A 23,463-nucleotide genomic window follows, 5' to 3' on the forward strand; every position below is an offset into this window, starting at 1 on the left:
GCGTTTGCGAGCTGCGCATGCGCAGTCCCTCACTCTCAAAATGTTCTACGCTCGTTAGCTGCGCCACTCAAATTACATCAGCGAAATGGTCTGGAAACAAACCGAAATTTGATTTATCTCCTCCAGATTTTTAAAATCACTCTAAATATGTATAAGTGACAGGAAAGCAATAATAAATGGTGGAAATTGTTGATTTATGTTACAGTAATTCAGGTGAACGAGGAGGTCTGTTGAACTCAATGAGAATCAGGGCGGCGGTTTTCATTTCTCGCTAGAAATAGACTAAGATAGGATGGTAAACTGTCTCAATATGGGCGTGACGCTAATCGATCGGGTTCACTGGACCAGTAATAATTTATAATAATTATTATTTTACTTCTTTACTGTGTATTTTCAAGTTAAATGTAAATTAAAATGTATTAATCGAGTGTAATGTATAGCCAGAGTACGCCGCGCTGTCACGTGACACCTGATACTTTTCTCAGCGCTGCTCATCATCTGCGGTGCAGCGTGTATATGCACGTCCTTTGTACAGAATGAAATAGTGTATTTTCTTTTGCATGTCATTTAAAAATCTTTTGGATTAATAGTTTTTAAATGATTATACTTTCCAGAGTACACGTGTGCTCTAATAACACAAAACCCGCTTTGAGTTTTGAATGTGTGTCTATGGAGGATGGTCTGAGTGAGCCGTCGAGCGCCGCCTGCAGGAACACATGCGTCTCGTGATGCTTTATTTCTCTGTGTGTGTGCTGCTGACAGAGACACATCACATGTAAACACTCTGAGTCCGGTTCAGCTGCTCTGTGTCTGTGTCTGTGTCCGAGCTGGATCATCATGCTCCGGTCCTGCTGTGTTTACGGTGCAGGGGTGCTCTGTGTTCTGCTGTTAATCGCCGGGATCTCGATGGCTTTGACGCAGGTCTTTCAGAAGCTCTTAAACAACACTATAAAGGAGGTCAGTGAGTATGAGCGTGTCTTCATATGTGCTTTTCATATCATATATGACCCTGGAGCACAAAACCAGTCTTAAGTGTCAATTTTTCGAAATGCATCAAAGCAGAATAAACAATCTTTCCATTGATGTATGGTTTGTTATGATAGGACAATATTTGGCTGAGATACAACTATTTGAAAATCTGGAATCTGAGGGTTCAAAAAAATCTAAATATTGAGAAAATCTCCTTTAAAGTTGTTCAAATTAAGTTCTTAGCAATGCATATTATTGATCAAAAATAAAGTTTTGTGTTATGCTCAGAAAGTGAAATCTCATGTTGATTTGTAAAAAAAAATAAATAAATGCAACAGAGATATATAATATTATATCTTAGTACATTGCATACTATTATTATATCTAACATTATTATTATTATCCTCACATAATTTTATCAATTTTACCGTATTCATTTACCATGGTATTTACATTGTTTATGGAGCTGCCATGTTCGAAATATTTTTTCTAGCATTAATTCCATTTTATACAGTTTAAAGATAATAATATATAATATTTTATATTAATAACAATATGTAATATTATAGTATGTATTATAATGCAATGCATTTTAATAGAATAGCATAATATTAAATAAATCATCATTATTAGTATTATTATAAGTATTATTATTTTCAACTCGCATAATATTACCATCATGATACCATGAATCTAATATTATGACACAATAATATACACCATATTCATTCACCATTATATTTAGATTCTGTTTATGGAAATGCCACGGTACATGTTCACAATAATTTTATTTAAAGTGGGTCCCACTATATTAGGTGGCCTTAACTACTATGTATTTACATTTAAATTAATCACTTGATACAATGCACTTATTGTGTACATACATGTACTTATATATTTTTAAGAAACCTAAATGTAATTATATCTGTAATTAATTTCTGTAATTGCATTTATAATTACACCAAACCTGTCTCTAACCTCACCCGTATCCCACCTCAATAGCAGCAGAAGTGTTTTGCAATACAATATGACCACAATGAGTACACTGTACTTAGTTTTTAATGTAAGTACATAGTAGTTAAGGCCACCTAATATAAAGTGTGACCTTTGAAATTTCATTCACACACTTTAGATTACAGATTAAATTATATGATGCTCTTTTGTTGATTTTGATTGCTTCTATTGTCCTCATTTGTAAATCGCTTTGGAGAAAAGTGTAAATGTAAATAATAATCAGACATATATGTAGTGTAGTTTTTATTATAATATAATATGACTTTTTGTAATATCACATTATAATAGTAAATAAATCAAGCATTATTATTAGTATTTTCATTTTAGATTAAGTTTAGATTAAAGATTGTTTAAAAGAGTATTGACATAATTAAGCCGCTTTATATATACTAATATGATGCTATCAACTGATACTGTGGTATTGAAGTAATATAATATTCATATGCCAAATGCTTCTTCAAGGAGAGAAATTACTTAATAATACCATATTTGTTTACTCTCATTTGTACAGATTTTTATACATGTACACGTTGAGTAAAATGTGAAATATAAATGAATTTTATGTGTTTTTTAATGTGTTTCTCTTCCTAAATTGTTTTAGAAACCATGAGTTTGTAAAACATAGTTTTGGTTGTTTCTACCCACAATTCACTTTCTCTTACAGCAAGTAGTTCTGGAAAATGGAACGGAGGCGTTTTCGGTGTTTCAAAACCCTCCGCCGCCGGTTTACATGCAGTTTTACTTCTTTAATCTGACCAATCCTGCAGAGGTTCTGGATGGAGACACACCTGTCGTCCAGCAGATCGGCCCGTACACGTACAGGTCAGGGATGACACTAAAAACATCTGCTCATCTTGTTTTCCTCTTGATGTGTGACGGACAGGAAGGCGATTCACATGACTCTGAAGTTTTCTCTTGCACAAGTTTCCGTTAATGACACATCAGATATTCTGTGTTCCTGAAAACCTTCTAACACTTCAGGATTTCTGTATTTGTTTATCTCAAGCCACAAAGAAAACCCTAGCAACCGCATAGCAATCTGCCAGAGACTTAAAACTTTCACACTTTGAGCTTTCAAAGTAGTCATGGCCTAATGGTTAGAGAGTCGGATTTGTAACCTGAAGGTTGCGGGTTCGAGTCTCAGGTGCTGGCAGGGATTGTAGGTGGGGGCAGTGAATAACCAGTGCTCTCTCCACCTTCAATACCACGACTGAGCTGAGACCCTTGAGCAAGAACCCCCAACTGCTCCCCGGGCGCTGCAGCATTGGCTCCCCACTGCTCCGGGTGTGTGTTCACTACTGTGTGTGTACACTTTGGATGGGCTAAATTCACACGAATTCTGAGTATGGGCCACCATACTTGGCCAAACGTCACTTCACTTAAAACTGCTTCGAACTTAAAACTGGTTCAAAATTCAAGCTTTTAAAGGGGTCATTGGATGCAAAATTCACTTTACAAGTTGCTTGAACATAAAAGTCTGTTAGAAGTGTGTGCACACATCTATCCTATAATGATAAAATCCCAATGTTAAAATCCCCTTTCTCAAATCAGGCTGTTCTGAGATTCCTGTCAGAATGACATAGTTCTGTACAGCCCCCCCCCCCAACCCCCCCCCCCCCCCCCCGCCGATAGTTGATTGACAAGACCGTTTTACCTTAGACCCGCCCTGAGTGAGCTGAGAGCTGTCCGCCATTGTGTCGACTCCGGGGCAGGGGAGACAAGATGTCTCTGATTAAGTGATTGAAGTGTTTTGTTGTTGGATGTATTAATGAATATAGCAGTTGTCATTTACTCCCAACATCTGAGCCGCTGAAGATGCAGAGGATTAACGTTACTTTAGATTTGAAGGGAATGTTATGATTCCCGCTCTGCCTAAATGCGTCTATGTTGGCACAAATCATTCATGATCCAGCTTCATCTACAGAAGAAGTGAGTTATAAGGGTTTTTATGAATCTTTGCAAATCGCCTTTCCTAATAATGTGCTAGTTAGCAAGTTTCGTGGCTAAAGTAATCAGTACTGCTCGTCACTCCACGGAAGAGAGGGGCGGGGTCAGCAGAGCTCATTAGCATTTAAAGCAACATGGACTATAATGGCTTGATGAAAACAGCTGATTTTGGTGTTTTACACTACCATTGAGAAATTTTAACCAAAGTATGTTAGACTTTTCATTAAGACCCCAAAGAATCATATCAATTTGTGTAAAATGGGCATCCGATGACCCGTTTAACACTGCTTCAAACTTAAAACTGCTTCATACATCAAGCTTTTAAAATTGCTTCAAACTTAAAGCTGCTTTTAAAACTTTTTTGAACTTAAAACTACTTCAAAAGTTTAAGCTTTATCAAAGTACTTTTTGCTGCATTTTTCTCTTGCACACGTTTGACGATGCTCTATGTTCATTTAAACCACATAACGCTTCAGATTTGAGTAATTATTCATCCTGAATCACATGACCTGTTGTCAATAAGTCAATAAGAGCCACATTTCCTCTTTCAGGGAGTATCGCCCGAAGGAGGAAGTGAAATTTCTGGACAACGGAACCAGAGTGGAGGCTGTCAATCCGAAGACGTACGTGTTTGAGCCCAACATGTCACGCGGATCTGAGGACGACATCGTCCGAACGGTCGACATCCCTGTTGTGGTGAGATTGTGATCTCTAAAACCACAGAGAGATGAGAGCATGTCACATGCTTAATGGGTGAATCTTGTGAAAGCATGTCACTTTTCACCCTAAAATCAAAATAAAAAATGTTTGCATAAAGAAATGAAGTCCGAGATTAGATAATGCACTGTGTATGTGTGTTTTTGACTTCAGACTGTGATGGAGAAATTCAAAGATACCTTCTCGGTCAAACGCATCATCTCTGACTTGATGAAAGCAAAAGGCATCGGGATATTTCGGACGTTCAGAGTCGGTGACCTGCTGTGGGGTTACGAAGATCCGCTGCTTAAAGCAATCAAACCCATCGTCGAGATGGATGACCACTTTGGACTTTTCTATAAGGTTAGTGGCCGTGGTGTTTACTGTCAGTCATCACTATTACTAGTACACGTTCTATACCTCTAACACTAAATAATAAAGTTCAGTGTGTGTGTCATTGTGCAGTGTTTGTGCTTTAGACAAGAATGACTCAAATCATGTGTTTTGTCTGAGGTTTGTGGCATCAGTCACCAGCTCTCGCTTTGGCTGATTATTAGGTTCAGCTTCAGGAAAAAAATGTTTTAACATTTTATCAAGGATGCATTAAATGAATTAAATGTGACCGTAAAGACATTTACAATGTTAGGTTTTGTATTTCAAATAAATGCTGTTCTTTTGAACTTTCTATTCATCTGTGAATCCTGAAAAATAAAGTGCATGGTTTGCACAAAAATATTCTACTATTTTCAACATTGATAATAATGTTGCAAATCAGCAAATTAGAATGATTTCTGAAAGAATCAGATTTTAACGTTTACATAGAAAACAGCTATTATAGACTGTAATAATATTATATAGTTTTTGGTCAAACGAAAGCACCTTGGTGAACAAAAAAGATACTGTGCTTGATACTTGTGTTTCTCAGTGATACATGTGTTTCATTCTCACGTCACTGGCTGTGTTTCAGAAAAATGGCACCGATGACGGTGATTATATTTTCTTCACGGGGAAGCAGAATTATCAGGACTTTGCTCGTATAGACGAGTGGAACGGACAGAGGTAAAATCAGCAGAAAACTCACCGTCTCGTTTTATCTCTAGGAGATTCATGAATGAATTCAGAACGAGCTGCACAATCAGCAGAGAAGAGTGAATTATGGATTATTTGTTCTGTTTGTCAGTACATTGAACTGGTGGAGTACAGAAGGGTGTAACAGGATCAACGGCACAGACGGAGCATCTTTCCATCCAGTCATCACAAAAACAGAGAAACTCTATATATTCTCCTCTGATCTGTGCAGGTGAGGATGCAGACCATTTAAACACACCGATCTGTTAACGGATCTTAATTTCACTCAAATATATGCTAAGGAGTATTAAATTGATCAAAAGTGCACCGTAAACGCAATTACAATGTTACAAGAGATTTCTATTTCAAATAAATGCTGTTCTTTTGAACTTTCTATTGCTGAAAAATAAAATGCATCACAGTTTCCACAAAAATATTGTGCAGCACAACTGTGTTCAACATTGATAATAATCAGAAATGTTTGTTGAGCAGTAAATCAATATATTAGAATGATTTCTGAAGATCATGTGACACTGAAGACTGGAGTAATGATGCTGAAAATACAGCTGCAGATCACAGAAATAAATTACAGTTCATTAGATATTCACATAGAATCAGCTGTTTTAAATTGTAGTAATATTTTAAGATTTTACTGTGTTTTTGAACAAATAACTGCAGCCTTGTTGAGCAGAAGAGACTTCTTTTAGAAACATTAACAAATCTTGCCGACTCCAAACTATTGAACAGTACAGTATGTGATGATAATTTGACAAATATTAATATGTATGTATAATCTTAATATATGATTAATAAATGGTACTATTTAAACTATTTAAAAATATTTTAGCATATTCACATTCAGTTGCCAAATCATGACTATAAGTATATAGATATTTTATTATTTAAATGTTATTGTACATTAATAATGGTCACTGATTAAAGGTTTAGTTTATAAATGCTGTTGTTGATTCAGTATTGATCACATTGGGTCTGAATGTGTGACCTGTTGCACTCAGTGCTTATATGTGACCAAGCATTTTCCCTAAAAGAGTGGTTTTTTTGTAAGGTCACATACTGTATGTGGGTCAAGTGTGTGTGATTCGTCATGCTGCTCTCTGGTTGTTTAATTAAGTCTAAATCAGGCCTCCCAACAAGCGAAACTATTCAGCAGTTCACTGAAATGATTATCAAACATAAAAACATGTTATAAAAGAAACAATGCTTCAGCCAGAACCATTTTACAGGGACATTATAGTCACACAAAGTAGGTCAAACTGAAACACAAATCAGCTTTTCAGATTTATTGCTTGTTTACTTAAACAAGAAAGCAATCGCAGTCCTAATTAAAGGCATCTTTCAGTGGTATCAGTGTGTGTTTAATGCATGTTTGTGTTGACAGGTCTATATATGCCCAGTACGAGTCTGACGTGAGCGTACGAGGGGTTCCCGGTTTCCGTTTTGTCCCACCCAGCGAGGTTTTTGCCAATCTTACGATTAACCCGGATAACGCAGGCTTCTGTGTGCCGGCCGGGAACTGTCTCGGCTCCGGCCTCCTCAACGTCAGCGTCTGCAAAGAAGGTCAGTGAGAGTCTGAATGCTGTTTGTCACTGCACAGACATCGGGACGTCCCGCTAACTTGTGTGTCTCCTCTCAGGTGCGCCCATCATCATGTCCTCCCCTCATTTCTACCAGGCAGATGACAAATTCGTCCAGGATGTGTTTGGGATGAATCCCAACAAGGAGGAGCACGAGACGGTCATTGACGTCAACCCGGTAAGTGTGTATAATCCTGATGAAAAGGTCTGACGAATTGATCAGAAACTGACAATTTTTTCTCTTCACTGAAAGCAAAATGCTGCGTGAAACTGCAAAATCACAGCCAGCCAGAATGCCTTTGATGTTTATGCTTTATTCATGCATTTGCATGTTTCCAAGTAGAACATTTCCAACTCACTATTCAGAAAAGTGCAGTATAATGGCAGTCAAGTGATGCTTTATTGTGTAGAAATCCTCTCTGTATGATATCATATGAGCATGTCAGCACCCAGGATCACGGATATCCAGCGTTTGCAGGGATACAACAGTAAATGAGCCTCTCGGTTGATAAACGTACACCTGCGGAACATGCATTTGTTTCATTGTGCATTATCTTCAAGCATTAGACAACAGTAAGAGATACAAGAACATCCTATGGTGGAGTGTGATTTTTAGACCAAAGAGATTTAACTGTAGGTGGAGCTACAATCTAAAACAAGCAAAGATAATGTCTCATCTTGTGTCACTCGTTGCGGTTGCAGGTTCAGATGATAACAAAAATGAACATGTAAGTGGAAATATATACATATTAGTGATTGACACTTTCCATCAATCATATCGCCATATGATCCATACGCTATCACATCAAATATTTTCTATGAATTTTTCATTAAACATTTGTATGAAAATATATAGGTGCCTTTAATATTTTAGAAATATTTGAAAACCCAAGTGTAGTGTGCATATAATTAGTATAGACAATGAGTATAGTGTGCATATGAGTAAAGCATGCCTATGAGTAGTGTGCAAAAAATTATAGCATGCAGTTGATGCAAATAATGAGTATACATGCAAATAATAAGAATAGTGTATACGAGTATAGTGTGCATATGATTATTACATGTATAGAATGAGTATAGAGTGTATATATATATATATAGTGTGTATAGTTTGAATGTATATAATGAGTGTAGCATTTATATAGTGTGTGTGTGTGTGTGTGTAATGAGTGTAGCATGTATATAGAGTGTGTATATGAGTATAGTGTGTCTGTATATGAGTATGGTGTGCCATGCATATGAGTATACATGTAAATAATGAGTATAGTGTGCATGTGAGTACAGCATGTATAGAATGAGTATAGTGTAGCATATACACACACACACATATATATATATATATATATATATATATATATAGTGTGTATATAATGAGTATAGTTTGAATATATATGAGTGTAGCATTTATATATAGAGTACAGTGTGTGTGTGTATAATAAGTGTAGCATGTATATATGGTGTGTATATAATGAGTATAGTGCGTATCTGTGTGTATATGAGAATGCCATGCATATGAGTATACATGTAATGAGTATAGTGTGCATATAAAGAGTATACTTAAATAGTGAGTATAGTGTATATATGAGTATATACAGTATATAATAAATATAGTGTGTATATAATGAGTATGTAGTGTAAATAATGTATATACTGCAGTATGTGTTTATCTGCACTGCCAGAAGAGGGCGACGTCACACCACACTCAGGCTTCAGGCCTACAATACTAATGAGACACAGATTCAGTTTCATTCTAAAACTCTTAGCATTGCTACAGATGAAGAGCGAATGAATGAACGAATGCCAGCTTCTGTATTTCATTATTTACTGACAGAACAAACACATTTTACGCTTGTGTCTGAGTCACTCTCTGATAAAGCAGATGATGTTAGGATGATGTTATCTGATTTCCCAGCTAGTCCAGACGCGGCCCACTTCCCGGCAGGTAGTTTGTAATTAAACCGGTGGCTGTTTTGGTTATTTTGTGTGTCGTGGGAGTTTGTTTAGTTTACAGTCAGAGTTTCTACAAACTTTTTGTATAAAATATTTCAGACATTGAATAAAATATAATTATTGGAGCACTAGATTCTTCCAGGAGCATGTTAAATAACTGCACATGTGTTTGAGAAGTGCTTTTGCTGCAGGTTTGGGATCTCCACGGATCAGCAGGATAAAGTGTACTCTGGGTGTGTTTTATGGTGTTTGTATAGGTTCAGTTGGAACAGATTCAGATGCTCCTTCTACCCTATAAACCTGTGCTACAGTAACCCTATCAGATGGTAATACCACCACGTACCATGGTACTGAATGATTATGTATACTGTTATTTTAATTGATTTCTACTGAAGGATAGATTCAGGCTGTTGTTATGTGCACGTGACGGGAATCTCTTCTATTGCTGGGAATGTGTGTGTCGCTTTATGAAAAGTTTTCTCATATAAATTCCCATCATGCCTTTGGCACATAGCACATAGGCAAATTCCCACCTTTTGTGGGTGAAAAGTTTTTGCGTTTGAGCGTTAAATGGGTCGCAGATGTGCACACACACACACACACACACACACACACACACCTCTGGATTCATTCTTAGATAAGCAGACGTGTTTGAGTGTCAGTGAATATATTTTTCACATCCTGAAACAGCTGGTGATCAGAATCCAGCCAGGAAATATCTATTCTGTAAAAGCCAGTCTAACAAGAGTTTTTAGTTTCGTTTACCTAAAGTTCACTTTAAATAAATATAAACTCTATTTAAGTTCCTCGTCTTGTGAGCGATTCATCAGTTTGTGATACTGTAAAGAAAACACGTCATCACCCTCAGTCCCTCTGAGATATTAAGTTAATATTTCGATCATTTAACTACACAGACGCATTTCGCAGTTCTTTAATGTAAGTTAATGCCACATGACACGCACGTACATAGTAAATAAAAAAATATATATATATATTTTTAAGTCTTTTATTTTGATGGTTTTTGTGTTAAATATTTAGATATTTGTTTATTTAAATTTTACACTTATGATTTTATAAATTTTTAGTTTGTGTTTTATTTTAAGATAATTTGTGATTATTGTTTTATACTATTGAAAGCACTTGTTTTTAACACACGCACACACACACACACGTTGGTTTTTGTGGTTTATGGGGACTCTCCATAGGCGTAATGGTTTTTATACTGAACAAACTGTGTGTGCTATTGCCCTACACCAACCCTACACCTAAACTTAGCCCTCACAGGAGACTTTGTGCATTTTTAGATTTTCAAAAAAACACCATTTACTATGTTTTTTAAGCCTTTTGAATTACGGGGACATAGGCAGTGTCCTCATAAACCACCTTCATATTGTAATACCTCTGTCATACCCATGTCATTATACAAATTTGTGTCCTCATAAACCACATAAACATGCACACACACACACACACACACACACACACAATTCTCCATATCATCCAAAATGTTTGAAAACTCCTGATTTTGACCGGTACTTAATAGAGTAGTTATAGTGTGTAAATGAGTATAGTGTGCTTATGACAAGTATAATGTGTATTTCAGAAGTTAGGGTATGATGAGTATCGTGTGCATATAATGTACATAGCATACAAAACTACCAAATTTTGCTATAAATTTGATCACAACATATAATCATTGCTGTTAATAGTGTTCACCGTCTGTTTGATTACATGACATTAACTAACTGCATGATTTTTACTGTACATTTCTGCCATATGGACATCAGCTTGAGATAAGCTAATGATAAGCTACTACTAAATATATTGTAGAAAATTTTCTGTAAAGCTGCTTTGCAATGATTTGCATCGTGAAATGCGCTATACAAAATATATATATGAGTAATGAGTATGGTGTGCTTATAAGGAGTACAGTGTATAACGAGTATAATGTACATATAATTAGTATAGTGTGTATATAACCAATATTAACCAATAGTCAGATTTATTTGTGTTTTTTTCAGTGTTTTATTGAATCTGAAGTTGATTTTGTGTGTGTTTGTGTTCTTAGCTCACTGGAATGTTGCTTCGGGGTGCGAAGCGTGTTCAGGTGAACGTCTACCTGCATCAGATCCCGGGGTTCAGGTGAGGAGGAGTCTCTCAGGTGACCTGAGTTAGTTTAGATGGACTGCTAACATTTCCTTCAAAAAATAGAGAAATCTAGAAACAAGGTGTCTACACACCTCTGTTAAAATCACAGGTTTTTGAGACATAAAATCAATCCAAGATAAATCTTGTCAGATCTTTGTCCACCTTTAATATGTTAATAAAACCAATAAAATTCAAGAAAACTATTGTTTATGTAATGGGTGGTGATGGTGCAGTGGATAAGACACATGCCTTTGGTGTGAGAGACCCGGGTTCGAATCCACTGTGAGACACCAATGTGTCCCTGAGCAAGACACTTAACCCCTAGTTGCTCCAGAGGCGTGCGACCTCTGACATATATAGAAATTGTAAGTTGCTTTGGATAAAAGCGTCAGCTAAATGAATAAATGTAAATGTAAATGTTTAATATTTTAAATTGTTTTATATTTTATGTTTCTATATTATACTTTTTCCGTAAGTTAATTTTATTGGTTGTTTGTTACATGAATTGTATTGGTTCAATATTGCATTACAGGTGGAAAAATATATGACATGGTTTAAATTTTTTATTTCTCCAAAACCTGTTATTTTTATTGCCACTATATGTACATAGTTTGTGGTGTCATTTACATGTTTATAGTTTAATATAGTACAGTTTGAACACAGGTTTTACTTTTTCTGTTGACTTTAACTTGTCATTTGAAGACTGTTGTTTTCCAGTTAATTAGTTTTGATGCATTTAATTTGATTGACACTCTTTCACTGTCATTAATGTAAAATTGACCACAGATGAATGATTTTAGGCCTGTAACTCCAGAATGACTTCTGATTGAGTAAGATGTGTTTGGAGACCCGCTGTTGGGTTACATGAGCTCATTACATAAGCCTCTCCTGAACCATGACCTGAAGTAGGTCAGTCCAGCTGTAATGATTGACAGCTGCGTGTTTGAGTTATTTTAGGACGTGAAGCGAGCGGATCGGTTTCCGAGTCTGTTTGGGGGTCAGGTGGTCCAATGACGCAACCGAAGACCCAACGCTGCCGAATGTCACACTTGAGCCGACAGCTTGTTGGCTTGGTTTTGAAATGCAATCTATCTGAGAACGCAGATAAATCCTGCTCATGAGCGTGTGAACAGAAAACATCTCTCCTCGCATTATCAGTGTGACAAACCGGCGTGAGCTGCCTTCCACACAGTCCTATTCATCTGATAGTGTGCGTCTGAGAGGCTTTTTCTTGAAGAGGTTTGTGTGTGTGTTGATCATCATCCTGTTCAACGGTTTACACCCCCCAGCTCTTAATGCGTTGCCTTCTTGAGCATCAGTAAATGTTTTCACCTTATATAATGGTTATGTACGAGTCCCCCAAATGTCCTCCATGATGGATCTCAAAATCGTACAGTCACTGTTGGAAAGGGTTCAAATATGCAGAAAATGTTGGAAAACCAAAGAATGTGCAGGATTTGGAGGATTTTTCTGAAGAACAGCAGGCATTTGAACTGCTCAGGACAAACAAGGGACACATGAACAACTATCACAACACAGAAAAACAGTCTTGGATCGTCCAGGAACCAGTTATATATATAAAAAAAATTAAACCTCTGTTGATGGGCCTAAATCCATGGGTGTTGTTGTGTATTATAATTTTAGTTAATATTTATTTTCCTGGTTTCACTTTGTTTAGTTAAAGTTTCAGTAGTTTTGTTTTTAGTTTTTTATATATAGTTTTTATTTATTTTAGTTATTTTAGTACTTCTACCCCCGGTTTCACAGACAAGGCTTAAGCCTAGTCCTAGACTAAAATGTAAGTCTGAGCTGTAGAAACTTGCATTGACTGATCTTTAAATATATACCAGTTTGTTTTGTCTCAAGATGCACACCAGTAATGTTTTTTAATTAGGCATGCTTATAAAAATTACTCAAATGTCCTAATTGAACTATGGCCTAGTCCTGGCTTAGTCTAAGTCCTGTCTGTGAAACCGGGCCTTAGTGCTTAAACTTAATGAAAATTGCTGGGGTTTTTTCAGATATTTTTTTTATTTCAAGTAACAAAAATATGTTTTACAGTTTTACTTTCCTATAATAAGCCTGCTCAAAACATCTTCACATACCATCAAAATCATATTTTCTTTGTTTTGCAGTCAAACCGGGAAGATCCGGACGCTGGTGTTTCCAGTGATGTACCTTAATGAGGTACATTTTTAGAAAATTATCATCAGTATTTTTCTACAAGACTTTTATAGCATGTCAAGTTTGTATACGTATCAAAACATGTGTTCCTGTCGAGTTCGAATATGTCAAGGTCATGGGTTCGATTACCAGAAAAATGAACTGAAAGACTTTTGCACTCTCGCATAAAGCCACATATACCATATAATAAACCTCAACTGCTGGATTGTTTATATATTGTCACAGAATTCATCTCTGTTATCATCCAGATCTGATTTGCTAAATATGCAACCGTAAGGCATGAAGATATTAAGATATTATAAACATGAATATCATGATTTTCTGTGAAGCTGCAGTCCAGACGGATCAAGCACTTCTGTCTTGGCCTTTTCATCACAAGTGTTTTTGTTGCTTTGTTGAGATGCAAAATCAGGTGAAAGGTGCAACAGATAAAGTGTCCAAACATGATGCAAAATTTATATTAACCTTTGAACGACATAAAGCATGAAAGAGTAAATGAGACAGAGAGAGATGTGGTTGCATCAGCTTGACTCATGTTTAAAAATAAAGAGATAAACCAGTCTAAGCATTAGATGATTAGATAAATTTTTTTTTTCTGGATAAAAGTGCACTAAATGAAAAAGATCCTAGTTCTGTCGAATGAGATCTTCACTCTAAAGCAGTTATTTTGAGTTCACATTATCAGACAGAACAACAAAGGGCCTGAGCAGGACATATGAAAGTGATTTTCTTCATCTCTGTCTCTTCTTATCTTCTAAACGCTTCCATCCTGTTTTCCAGAGTGTCCTTATTGACGAGGAATCTGCCAAGAAGCTGCACGCGGTTGTTACTGAGGCTAACGTGATCATCAACATCCCCTTCATAGTGATCAGTGTTGGCATCTTACTGGGCATCATCTTCATCGTGTTCATGTGTCGACAGCAGACGCCAACGGTGAGGCTCTCACATCACTTCCTTCACTAAAACTATTGAAAAAACTATATAAAAAAATTAAGTTTTTCTTCTCTGCATTTCTCCACTTCGCTAGCTTGTCTCATAAACCTGGAATTGAATATTAAAAGAATTGTTGACTCTTATAGTATTGTAACACTTTATTTTAGGGTCTCTTAATTACTAGAATATTAGCCATTTATTAGTAGTAATTAAGCGCCTTATTCTACATCCCTACTAGTCCTACCCAAGACCCAAACTTAACAACTAACCTTACTAACTATTAATAAGCAGAAAATTAGGAATTTATTGTGGGAAAAGTTGTAGTTAATAGTGAATAAGTGTTCCCTATTCTAAAGTGTTGCCAAAGTGTCTGATAATTGCATAAATGTAAATAAAATATAACTATTAGATGAAGGACTTAAACTAAATGAAAATTTTAAATGTTGCCTTGACAACTAACTGAAATAAGGACTTAAGTAAAATAAGTACTAAAATTACTAACTACAACTAAAAAAAGAAACTAAAACTGAAAAAATCAATTAAAAAATGTTTATAGTGACAAAAGCAAGTAAAAAAACATACTAAAAATGAAAATAAAAACTAAAAATATTAAAAATAAAAGCTAATTTAAAATGCATTTCTCCTATACTTTAGCTTGCTTCCTAATCTAATCTAATTTAATCTAATAAACATAAAAGTGCTTTCTAAATACATACATTTATTTGTACATTTAAAGATAAAAAAATATATAAAATATTAGGTGCCACACTGTCTTTGCAGGTGGTTTTCACTTCTGCTATATTAAGTGTTTTTCTTTGATGCAAACCACGATTTTGATATAAATTGAAGTCATAAAATGATTAGCTGTACTAAAACTAAAACCATGTGTCTCTCTCTATATGTATATATATATGTGTGTGTGTGTGTGTGTGTGTGTATACGCTAAAATTAAAACAAAAAGTAAATATATGAAAATAAAAACTACTTCAAAATATTAAATAATAACTAAAATACTATATAAATAGTACTGATCATTAGGGCAAAAAAAAGTTTTTAGATTTCCAATGCTACATAATCAGCCATAATTCATCATACATGTTACACTTTTCATGTGAAATGCACAGGAAACTGAAGTCATGTTTGATTCTAATAGGATTTATGTTAGCATTGAAATAAGTTAACCGAATGATACTATAATAAGCATAAAAACACAAGAGCACACATAAATACTGAATAAAATTGTCTAGTTATAATTGTTTTTTTCCAGTGCAACACATTCTGTGATTGTGTTTCTCCACAAAGGCCACATGCAGTGCTGCTTGTAACTTCATTTGATGTATTTTAATGTCTTTTGTTTTTCTCCCAGAACACCGAGGCTGAGCGGCAGCCCCTGCTTTCATCATAAACTCCCCAGACATCATGATGAACCAACATGCGTTTAGACATTGAGCTTGATTTCATTTTCACACGGCCAGAGTTGGTTCAAGGAGCATCGGCGCATGCAGCAGACGACTTAAAGTGCAAAGTTTGTCTCAGGTCACCTGGCCTTGGATCTAGGTCTTTCAAATGTGTTTTTAATGCATTAATGCTTCAGACAATTGATTATCACAGAACCAAATAGCGCAGGAGTGAGTTTAATGTCCTAAACTGAATTATATATCAGAAAACACTAATAGTGACAGCAGACGTGATGCAACACGTTACACATCAGTTCTGGAGATATTGATGTCACCTGTACACATCACAATGATATTAATACACTTATGCAATTGCAATGAGCTCATCTGACAAATAGACTGACAGCGGTGCCAATTCATGCTGATTTCAGGACTAATGTCTGCTTCATGTGAATCTGACAGTCAATAATGTGCCACACGCATTTTAAAATCACTAAATTCTTTTTTAAAATGACCAAATAGCTTGGTTTGGTGACATGATGTATTTACGCTTGTTTTCTCCTCTACTATTTAAGTGGTTTTCTTCGATGCAAACCAAGAGTTTGATGGTACATTGGCTCAATGTTTTTAGAGTCAGTTAATAACACTTTTACAATACTTCAGAAAGAAATTGACCATAATCACTAATTTAAACTCTGTTTGCAACTCTACAATTTCTTGAATAACCAGACACAACCTTATTTTAAGTGTTCAGTAAATGCAGTATAATCAGTATTACCACAGCATTGAGAAGATTCAGCTTGAACGTTTCAGTTTCTGTAATATTTAATGTTCATTTTCATGCACTGATTGGTTTAGTTTTTTATTTTTATGTTTTATAAACCTCATGTCCTGCATGGTTCATTTCATGCTTTATTCTTGTAGGTGTTTGGTGGCAGTTCATGGCTATTTTGGTGTTTTTGTGGTCTGAAAAGGGAAGATTTGAGGGTTGCTAATTTTGTTTCATAATATCACTACAATACGTGATGCCTGTGGGATTGATCTGAAACTGTGGTCTGATTTCAGTTTCACTTCAGCTTGACAGTAAATGTACTTTTCCCAGGGTGGAAATCTGATGAAATCTCATGATTATGACGATTGTGAAATGATAATGTGAACTGTGTTTATGAATTAAGACCCAGTGATGATGTTAGCTGACTGTTTTAGGTTTAAAAAAGGAATGTTCATGATTGATTCCATTTTTAAAATTCATTTTTTATGCATTTATTTCATCATGTGAGCATTTTTAGTTTTTGTTTTCCTTAAAAAAAATATTGCACTATCAATGTAACAAAAATAACGAGACAAACAATAAACATTTTAACAACAAAAAAAAAGCATGTTAAAGCATCTCACTTTATGTGTCTGATATTTACAAAATAAATACGTCCTGATTCTTCTGGAAGCTGCAGCTGATAATGAAATAGATTTGCTACAGATTCTTTTGCCATGTGTGTTTGTATTTTATCAGATTATATTATCAGGTCATTGAATCTGAATCAGAAACTATAGATGCAAAGTTAATATTTGACACATTATCAAGATCTGTACAACTATAAAACATCGATGATGCAACTGGAGTTCTTGTAGACGTGTTCCTGAGGAGGTGAATGTGTCAAGAACAGGCCGGGTCATATTTCGGCCCAGAATCAAATAAATCCGTTTGGAGGTTAATATGACCTGGACATTTCTTGGTGGGATTCGCCCGAATACAGTCTTGAGATTGATGTAGATCTGAAAGTCTTCTGCGGTCTTTAGCTGTTCTGTCAGATTGATGCAAGTCATGTTTGAGAAATCAAGGGATGCACAATTTTAGCCATTTTGTTTTCCATCATTTGATTTGGTGCCATCGTCATTTATCCTCAGTCATGCCTGTTGAGCTTTACTGAAGGAGCACATGTGTTTCCTGAAAGAGAGGGAAAGTAGGGAAGATATTTTTGAAGCACTCATATAAAAATATGCCACTCATAAAAAAAATAGGAAATATAAAATGTTTGAAATAATTTCCTGTTAGTGATGGAGTGTAGCATAAATCTGAATTGCTGCGAAGTGGCTGATTCAGGCAGAGGTCAGTGTTCTCTGTGATAAACTCTTATCTGTTTACAGCTTTGTGTGTGAAAGTCTTTTTGAGATTAGTTGTCAGTCAGTATACAATCATATAGAGATATTTTGCCGTACACACCTGACCGATCGCGTGTTCGAATCAGTTTCGAGTCGGTTCTGATCAAACCACTCGCGTAGTGAGTCACGATATTATTTAGAGCATTATTTTATGGCAAAGTCGTGCCAAAATGAAGCGAATCGCGTGTTTGAATCAGTTTCGATTCGGTTCTGATCAAACCACTCGCGTAGTGAGTCACGATATTATTTAGAGCATTATTTTATGGCAAAGTCGTGCCAAAATGAAGCGAATCGCGTGTTCGAATCAGTTTCGAGTCGGTTCTGATCAAACCACTCGCGTAGTGAGTCACGATATTATTTAGAGCATTATTTTATGGTAAATTCGTGCCAAAATGAAGCGAATCGCGTGTTTGAATCATCAAATGCAATCCAGCTTTGAATCGCTCTCCTATTGAATCTCAGTGCATATGGTTTTTATGTCGATACAATTGATCCAGTCATATAGCGATATTTCACGATAAATTTGCGTTTCTCGGAGCAAGAAAAAATCCCTTGTGAGGCGCTGTACACACTTAAGAAAATGAAGCGAATCGCGTGTTTGAATCACTTTCAAATCGGTGTTGAATCGCTGGCATATTGAGTTCGTTTTATGTCTTCCTTACCCCCATTTTAAAGGATAAACATATCCTATTATATCACAATGACTTATTGATCAGTTTGGTTTGAATGGATATGTCATGTCTCCGAAATTTTCTTGCAGGAAGTGACATCATTCTTTTATTGGCAGGAAAACATCCAAGTATGCTATATTTGTAAGTATTGATGAATGCTGTCATGTTTTGTGGTGTTAGTTTGTGGCCTTAATCCAGTTTGATCATTTGGTTACACTTTACAATAATCTCTCATTTCTTATCTTTATAGTTAATTCTAACATTGACTAATGAGCAATATAGGCATGCATAGGAAATATATATTTAATAGGCCTACATAAAATGTAAATAATATATATAAAAAAAGTAATTTAGTTAATAAAATACAATTGTTCATGTTCAGTGTGTTAACGAACGCTAACAAACTAAAATGTATTAGTAAATGGAAAAGTAGAAGTAGGCTATATTCATTGTCAGTTCTAGTTGACTATAGCGTTAAAGTAACACTGTACTTTTTTTGGAAATAGGCTCATTTTCCAACTCCCCAAGAGTTACACAGTTGAGTCTCTGGGTCTGGCGGTAGCACTTTTAGCGTAGCTTAGCATAGATCATTGAATCTGTTTAGACCGTTAGCATCTTGCTCAATAATCAAGGAACTTTGCTGCCGTACGATGGGTGCAGCAGGCGTAATGATAGTACGCAGCACCTGAGAGTAGTCCCCAGCTATATCATAACTAGTTACCTAGCTGGGGACTACTTTCAGGTGCTGTGTAATATCATTTTTTGAGCGAGATGCTAATGGACTTATCAGATTCAATGATCTATGCTAAGCTACGCTAAAAGTGCTACCGCCAGACCCAGAGATCGGCTGAATGGATTCAAAAACGGTAAAACTCAACCGTTTAACTCTTGGGGAGTTGGAAAATGAGCCTATTTCCAAAAAGAGTGTTCCTTTAATTAACAAAGTATTACTGCCCGGTCTTGTATTCTTGTATTGTATTCAACTGTTTTTTTTTTGTTTTATTTAATATTGCCAGAAAAAATATAAAATGGCATCTTTTAAATTCTTTTAAATAAATGAAGAAAAAAAAACAAGACTTTAAGCTGTTTGATTGATGCTATAAAATATTTAAGCTGTTTTTCCATTTCCTGCCCCTGAACGTAAAAAGCTGGGATTCGAACTCGGGACGCCTAGAGCTCAGCGGCAGGACCGAGGGGTTTAGTGCTGTTCTTCACCTGCAGTAGTTGGTTCCGCACTCATAATGATCTCTGCATCCAGAACCCACGGGTTTCAGAGTGTTCCATCGCCAGAGTAAAGAGCGCTTGGCCCGGTGGATCAGTCCGGTCGCCCAGTCAGTGTCTATGGGTGCCGTCTGGACCTACAGACAGAGAGAGAGACAGTGTGTGTTAGACTCAAATGTCCAGCTTGTAATTTTTTTTCTCGCATTTCTGAGTTCATATCTAATAATTTTTTTACTTTTTTTTTTCAAAAGTCTTAGTTTATGTCTCAGAGTTTAAAAAAAATTCCACCACTGAATAAAAAATTTAGGAAATTGCACATTTTTATCTCACAATTCTGATTTTTTTTTTTGCTATTGCAAGTTTACATCTCACAATTCAGACATTTCTTCTCACAATCTCTTGCAATTCTGACTTTGTTTCTCAAAATTGAGAGAAAAAAAAATCTGAATTGGGAGATGAAAGAAAAAATTGCTATTATTTATAAATTTTATTCCATGGCAGAAATGGGCTTCCATACTGAGATGATATGCAAATGTTTAATAAGTAATTTTCACTGCAATTTGGAGAGGAAATTATGTCCCAAATGTACAAATTTAGACTCTCAAGCTGCTAAATTTAGAAAGTTGTCAAGGTCGGTCAAACCTCAAACATTTGCTCTGGGAGTGACATTGTGCAACTCCAGACAATGATTTACAGAAGTATTACAGTACATGTGCAAACAAAAGCAGCAGGCAGAATAAAACAAGCTCTTCAGTCCGTCACGCAGCATTGCCTTACAATCGCAGGAAAATGATGAGACGAGAGCCATGTTTTTCCAGCTGGAGGAAGCATTTCACATGCACATTACCAGATGATCCTGTTTTAGAAACAAGTGACACATGTAGCTGACTCCAGATCAGCTGATAGTGTGTTTTATGACTGACACTGATATGCAGAACTGATCTTTTGTCTTTTTTATTGGCTTATTTGTGGTGTATGAGAGTAAACCCATATGGCAGCAAAAACATATTTTCAAAAATATTTAGTTTCAGAATTTATTTACCAATATATTTTTTGGCTATTTTATTTAATATTTTTGAAAATATATTTTTCTCTCATATTATATTTCAATTTAAGAAAATACATTCACATAGTATGTCACATTTTAACATGATTTAATTTAATCAGATAAAGAAGCTCTCTCTCTCTATATATATAAATATGGTATATATAAAATATTATTATTATTATTATTGATATTTTATGTCTTTCTATTTCAAAATTTCATTTTTAATTCAAAGTGTTACTTACTGATTCTTTGTAAAATTTACTATAATTTTCTAGCATCAATCAAGTTTTATTTAATTATTTAGTTAGATTATTAAAAAAAAAAAATCAGTGCAATTCAAAGTGCTTTCCAGGCTAGAAAAAGTGATTGACACAAACGTTTTGAAATAACAAATGAGATCAAAATAATGTATAACCAACATTTTAAAAAAATCGCTAAAGTATAAAAAAGAAAATACAACAAAATTGAATATGAATAATGATTAAAGTTCTGAAATCATGAAACTTTCTTTGTCTTTGTAAGAAAGCAAGACTAAATAGAGATGTTTTTAATTTAAATTGAAACGTTTCTGTATGTTCTGCACTTCCACCGGAAGACTGAGTGGAAATGGTTTGTGCTGCAGTTTCTGGTGTGTGTCAGTGAGTGGTGTGGTCTCTGATGGGGTCAGATCGGTGATTGTGAGAGGATGTACCTGTAAGGCCAGCAGCAGAGACAGCAGAGCGGTCAGGACGAGCAGGCGGGTCACGGGCATCATCTTTAGGCTTTAGCTGAACGTCTATCAGTGAGACAGAGCCAGACCTGGACGCGCTTTATATGAGGCTGATAAGACTATCAGAGATCAATGATCAGCAGAAATTAGGACGAGTCCACGTCTGCGAGGGTAACGAGACCTTTATCAAACCCACCGCTAATGAGCTGGAGGACCAGAGTAAAATACAGGCCAGAGCTTCACGTTAGTCACTCGGTCGCCCTCATATTCTGTCTTGTGTTCGTGTTTGTCTGCTCAAAGTCCAAGCTGGGCAGTCCACATTCACAGGGAAATATAATGTTGGAATAATAGTGCAATAAATGTAAGATCTCACAACGTTATGAACACATTCTACTAGATACGTTTGTTCAAAGTTATCTGGTCTTTAATAACGTTCTCAAAACCTTATTTACACATCACTTATGTCTTCTGAAACATTGTAGTTGGGCGTTCTTGTAACATTTTTAAATGTTACCACTTGTAAGTTTCCAGTGGTTTAGAGAACATTCAAAAGTAACATCCCCTAATGATAAAATGTAACATTATCTTAAAGGGCCAGTTCACTCAAAAATAAAATAATTCTGTCATCATTTACTCATTCTTAAGTTTTTCCAAAACTGAATGAATTTCTTTTACTGAAGATATTTCGAAGAAACAGTTACTGATCCCCTTTGACTTTATCTGACTTGAAAGTCAATGGCTACCGTCAACTGTTTAGCTACCAACATTCTTCAAAATATTTTCTTGTGTGTTCAACACGAGACAGAAACTCATACAGGTTTGGAACATCTTGAGGATGAGTAAATGATGACTGAATTGTCATTTTTGGGTGAACTGCCCCTTTAATATTGCCTGTAATGTTCACACAGCCATTTGAACGTTCAAAAATAGCATTTTTATAATTTAATGGGACATTTGTACAACATTCTTAGAACATTTTTGTTAGTGTGCTTTGATACTTAAGTTTTGTAAAGTAACTGTTAATACAGACAGTTTATATTTTAATTTTAAGCATTTATGACAGATCAAAGGTTTTTAAATGATTAGAAATGTAAATTTCCTCGAGTGTGTCTGAACTTTATCATGTCATTTAAAATAAAATCATGTATTCCGTATTATCTGTGGAGAGCAGAATTTGAAGAACCTGATGTGAAAAAAAGTAATTTTCACTTCCTTTTAGCTTCACAAAAGCACATCTACTACTGAGCTATTATGAAAAATGAAAACAAAAGCACAGCTGTCATATGAATGTGTGTGTTGTTGTTGTTGTGGTTTTCTTCACCTGTCCAACAGAGGGCAGCGTTACTCCAGCTCATCTACTCTCTCATTTCAGATGATCTTTACAGTCTTACATGCACATGATTGCAGTGCTTCGCTCTGTAAGAGGAACTGAGTAATTCTGAGCTTGTGCAAGAATTTTTTGTTCTTAACTTGACTTTATTTGATTTTATTTGCTCAAAATGCTCTTTAGCATAAATCCTGTTATATGTTACTATATTAAACTGACATGTAATTAATCACTGCTGTCTGTGTCATTTAGATGCTAGTTCTCAAGTTGGTCTTGAGAAATGCATGTTATTATGGGATGTATGGCGGTCATGCGTAACCATGGTAACAGGTTTCCTGATGCTCTGCAGTGGTCTGATAACCAGTGAAGAGGATGTTCTCAGTCCTGCATCACATGATTTCAGAGAGTTCAAGTAAAGGTGTGTGT

At 35.6% G+C, this 23,463-nt stretch overlaps 3 protein-coding genes across 3 annotated transcripts in view; 2 read left to right on the forward strand and 1 right to left on the reverse strand.

Annotated features, from left to right (window-relative positions):
* LOC306861931 (uncharacterized protein) overlaps positions 1 to 23,463 on the forward strand; it is a 1,169,885-nt gene that overhangs the window by 869,156 nt on the left and 277,266 nt on the right. The window lies entirely within an intron of this gene.
* Positions 32 to 17,357, forward strand: LOC306862662 (lysosome membrane protein 2-like). The gene is made up of 12 exons (XM_079405586.1): positions 32 to 957; positions 2,648 to 2,805; positions 4,482 to 4,626; positions 4,801 to 4,989; positions 5,594 to 5,685; positions 5,807 to 5,926; positions 7,094 to 7,272; positions 7,349 to 7,467; positions 11,308 to 11,381; positions 13,523 to 13,574; positions 14,352 to 14,504; positions 15,871 to 17,357. Exons 1-12 carry the CDS (start codon positions 838 to 840, stop codon positions 15,907 to 15,909), a joined length of 1,440 nt encoding a protein of 479 aa, XP_079261712.1. The 5' UTR covers positions 32 to 837; the 3' UTR covers positions 15,910 to 17,357.
* LOC306862663 (liver-expressed antimicrobial peptide 2-like) lies at positions 17,684 to 21,797 on the reverse strand. The gene is made up of 3 exons (XM_079405587.1): positions 21,693 to 21,797; positions 19,948 to 20,090; positions 17,684 to 17,846 (listed from the first exon to the last, which is right to left on the reverse strand). The coding sequence occupies exons 1-3, from the start codon at positions 21,753 to 21,755 to the stop codon at positions 17,807 to 17,809; spliced, it is 246 nt and encodes an 81-aa protein (XP_079261713.1). The 5' UTR covers positions 21,756 to 21,797; the 3' UTR covers positions 17,684 to 17,806.

This window comes from Barbus barbus (assembly GCF_936440315.1).
Source record: "Barbus barbus genome assembly, chromosome: 43".
Classification (NCBI taxonomy): domain Eukaryota; kingdom Metazoa; phylum Chordata; class Actinopteri; order Cypriniformes; family Cyprinidae; genus Barbus; species Barbus barbus.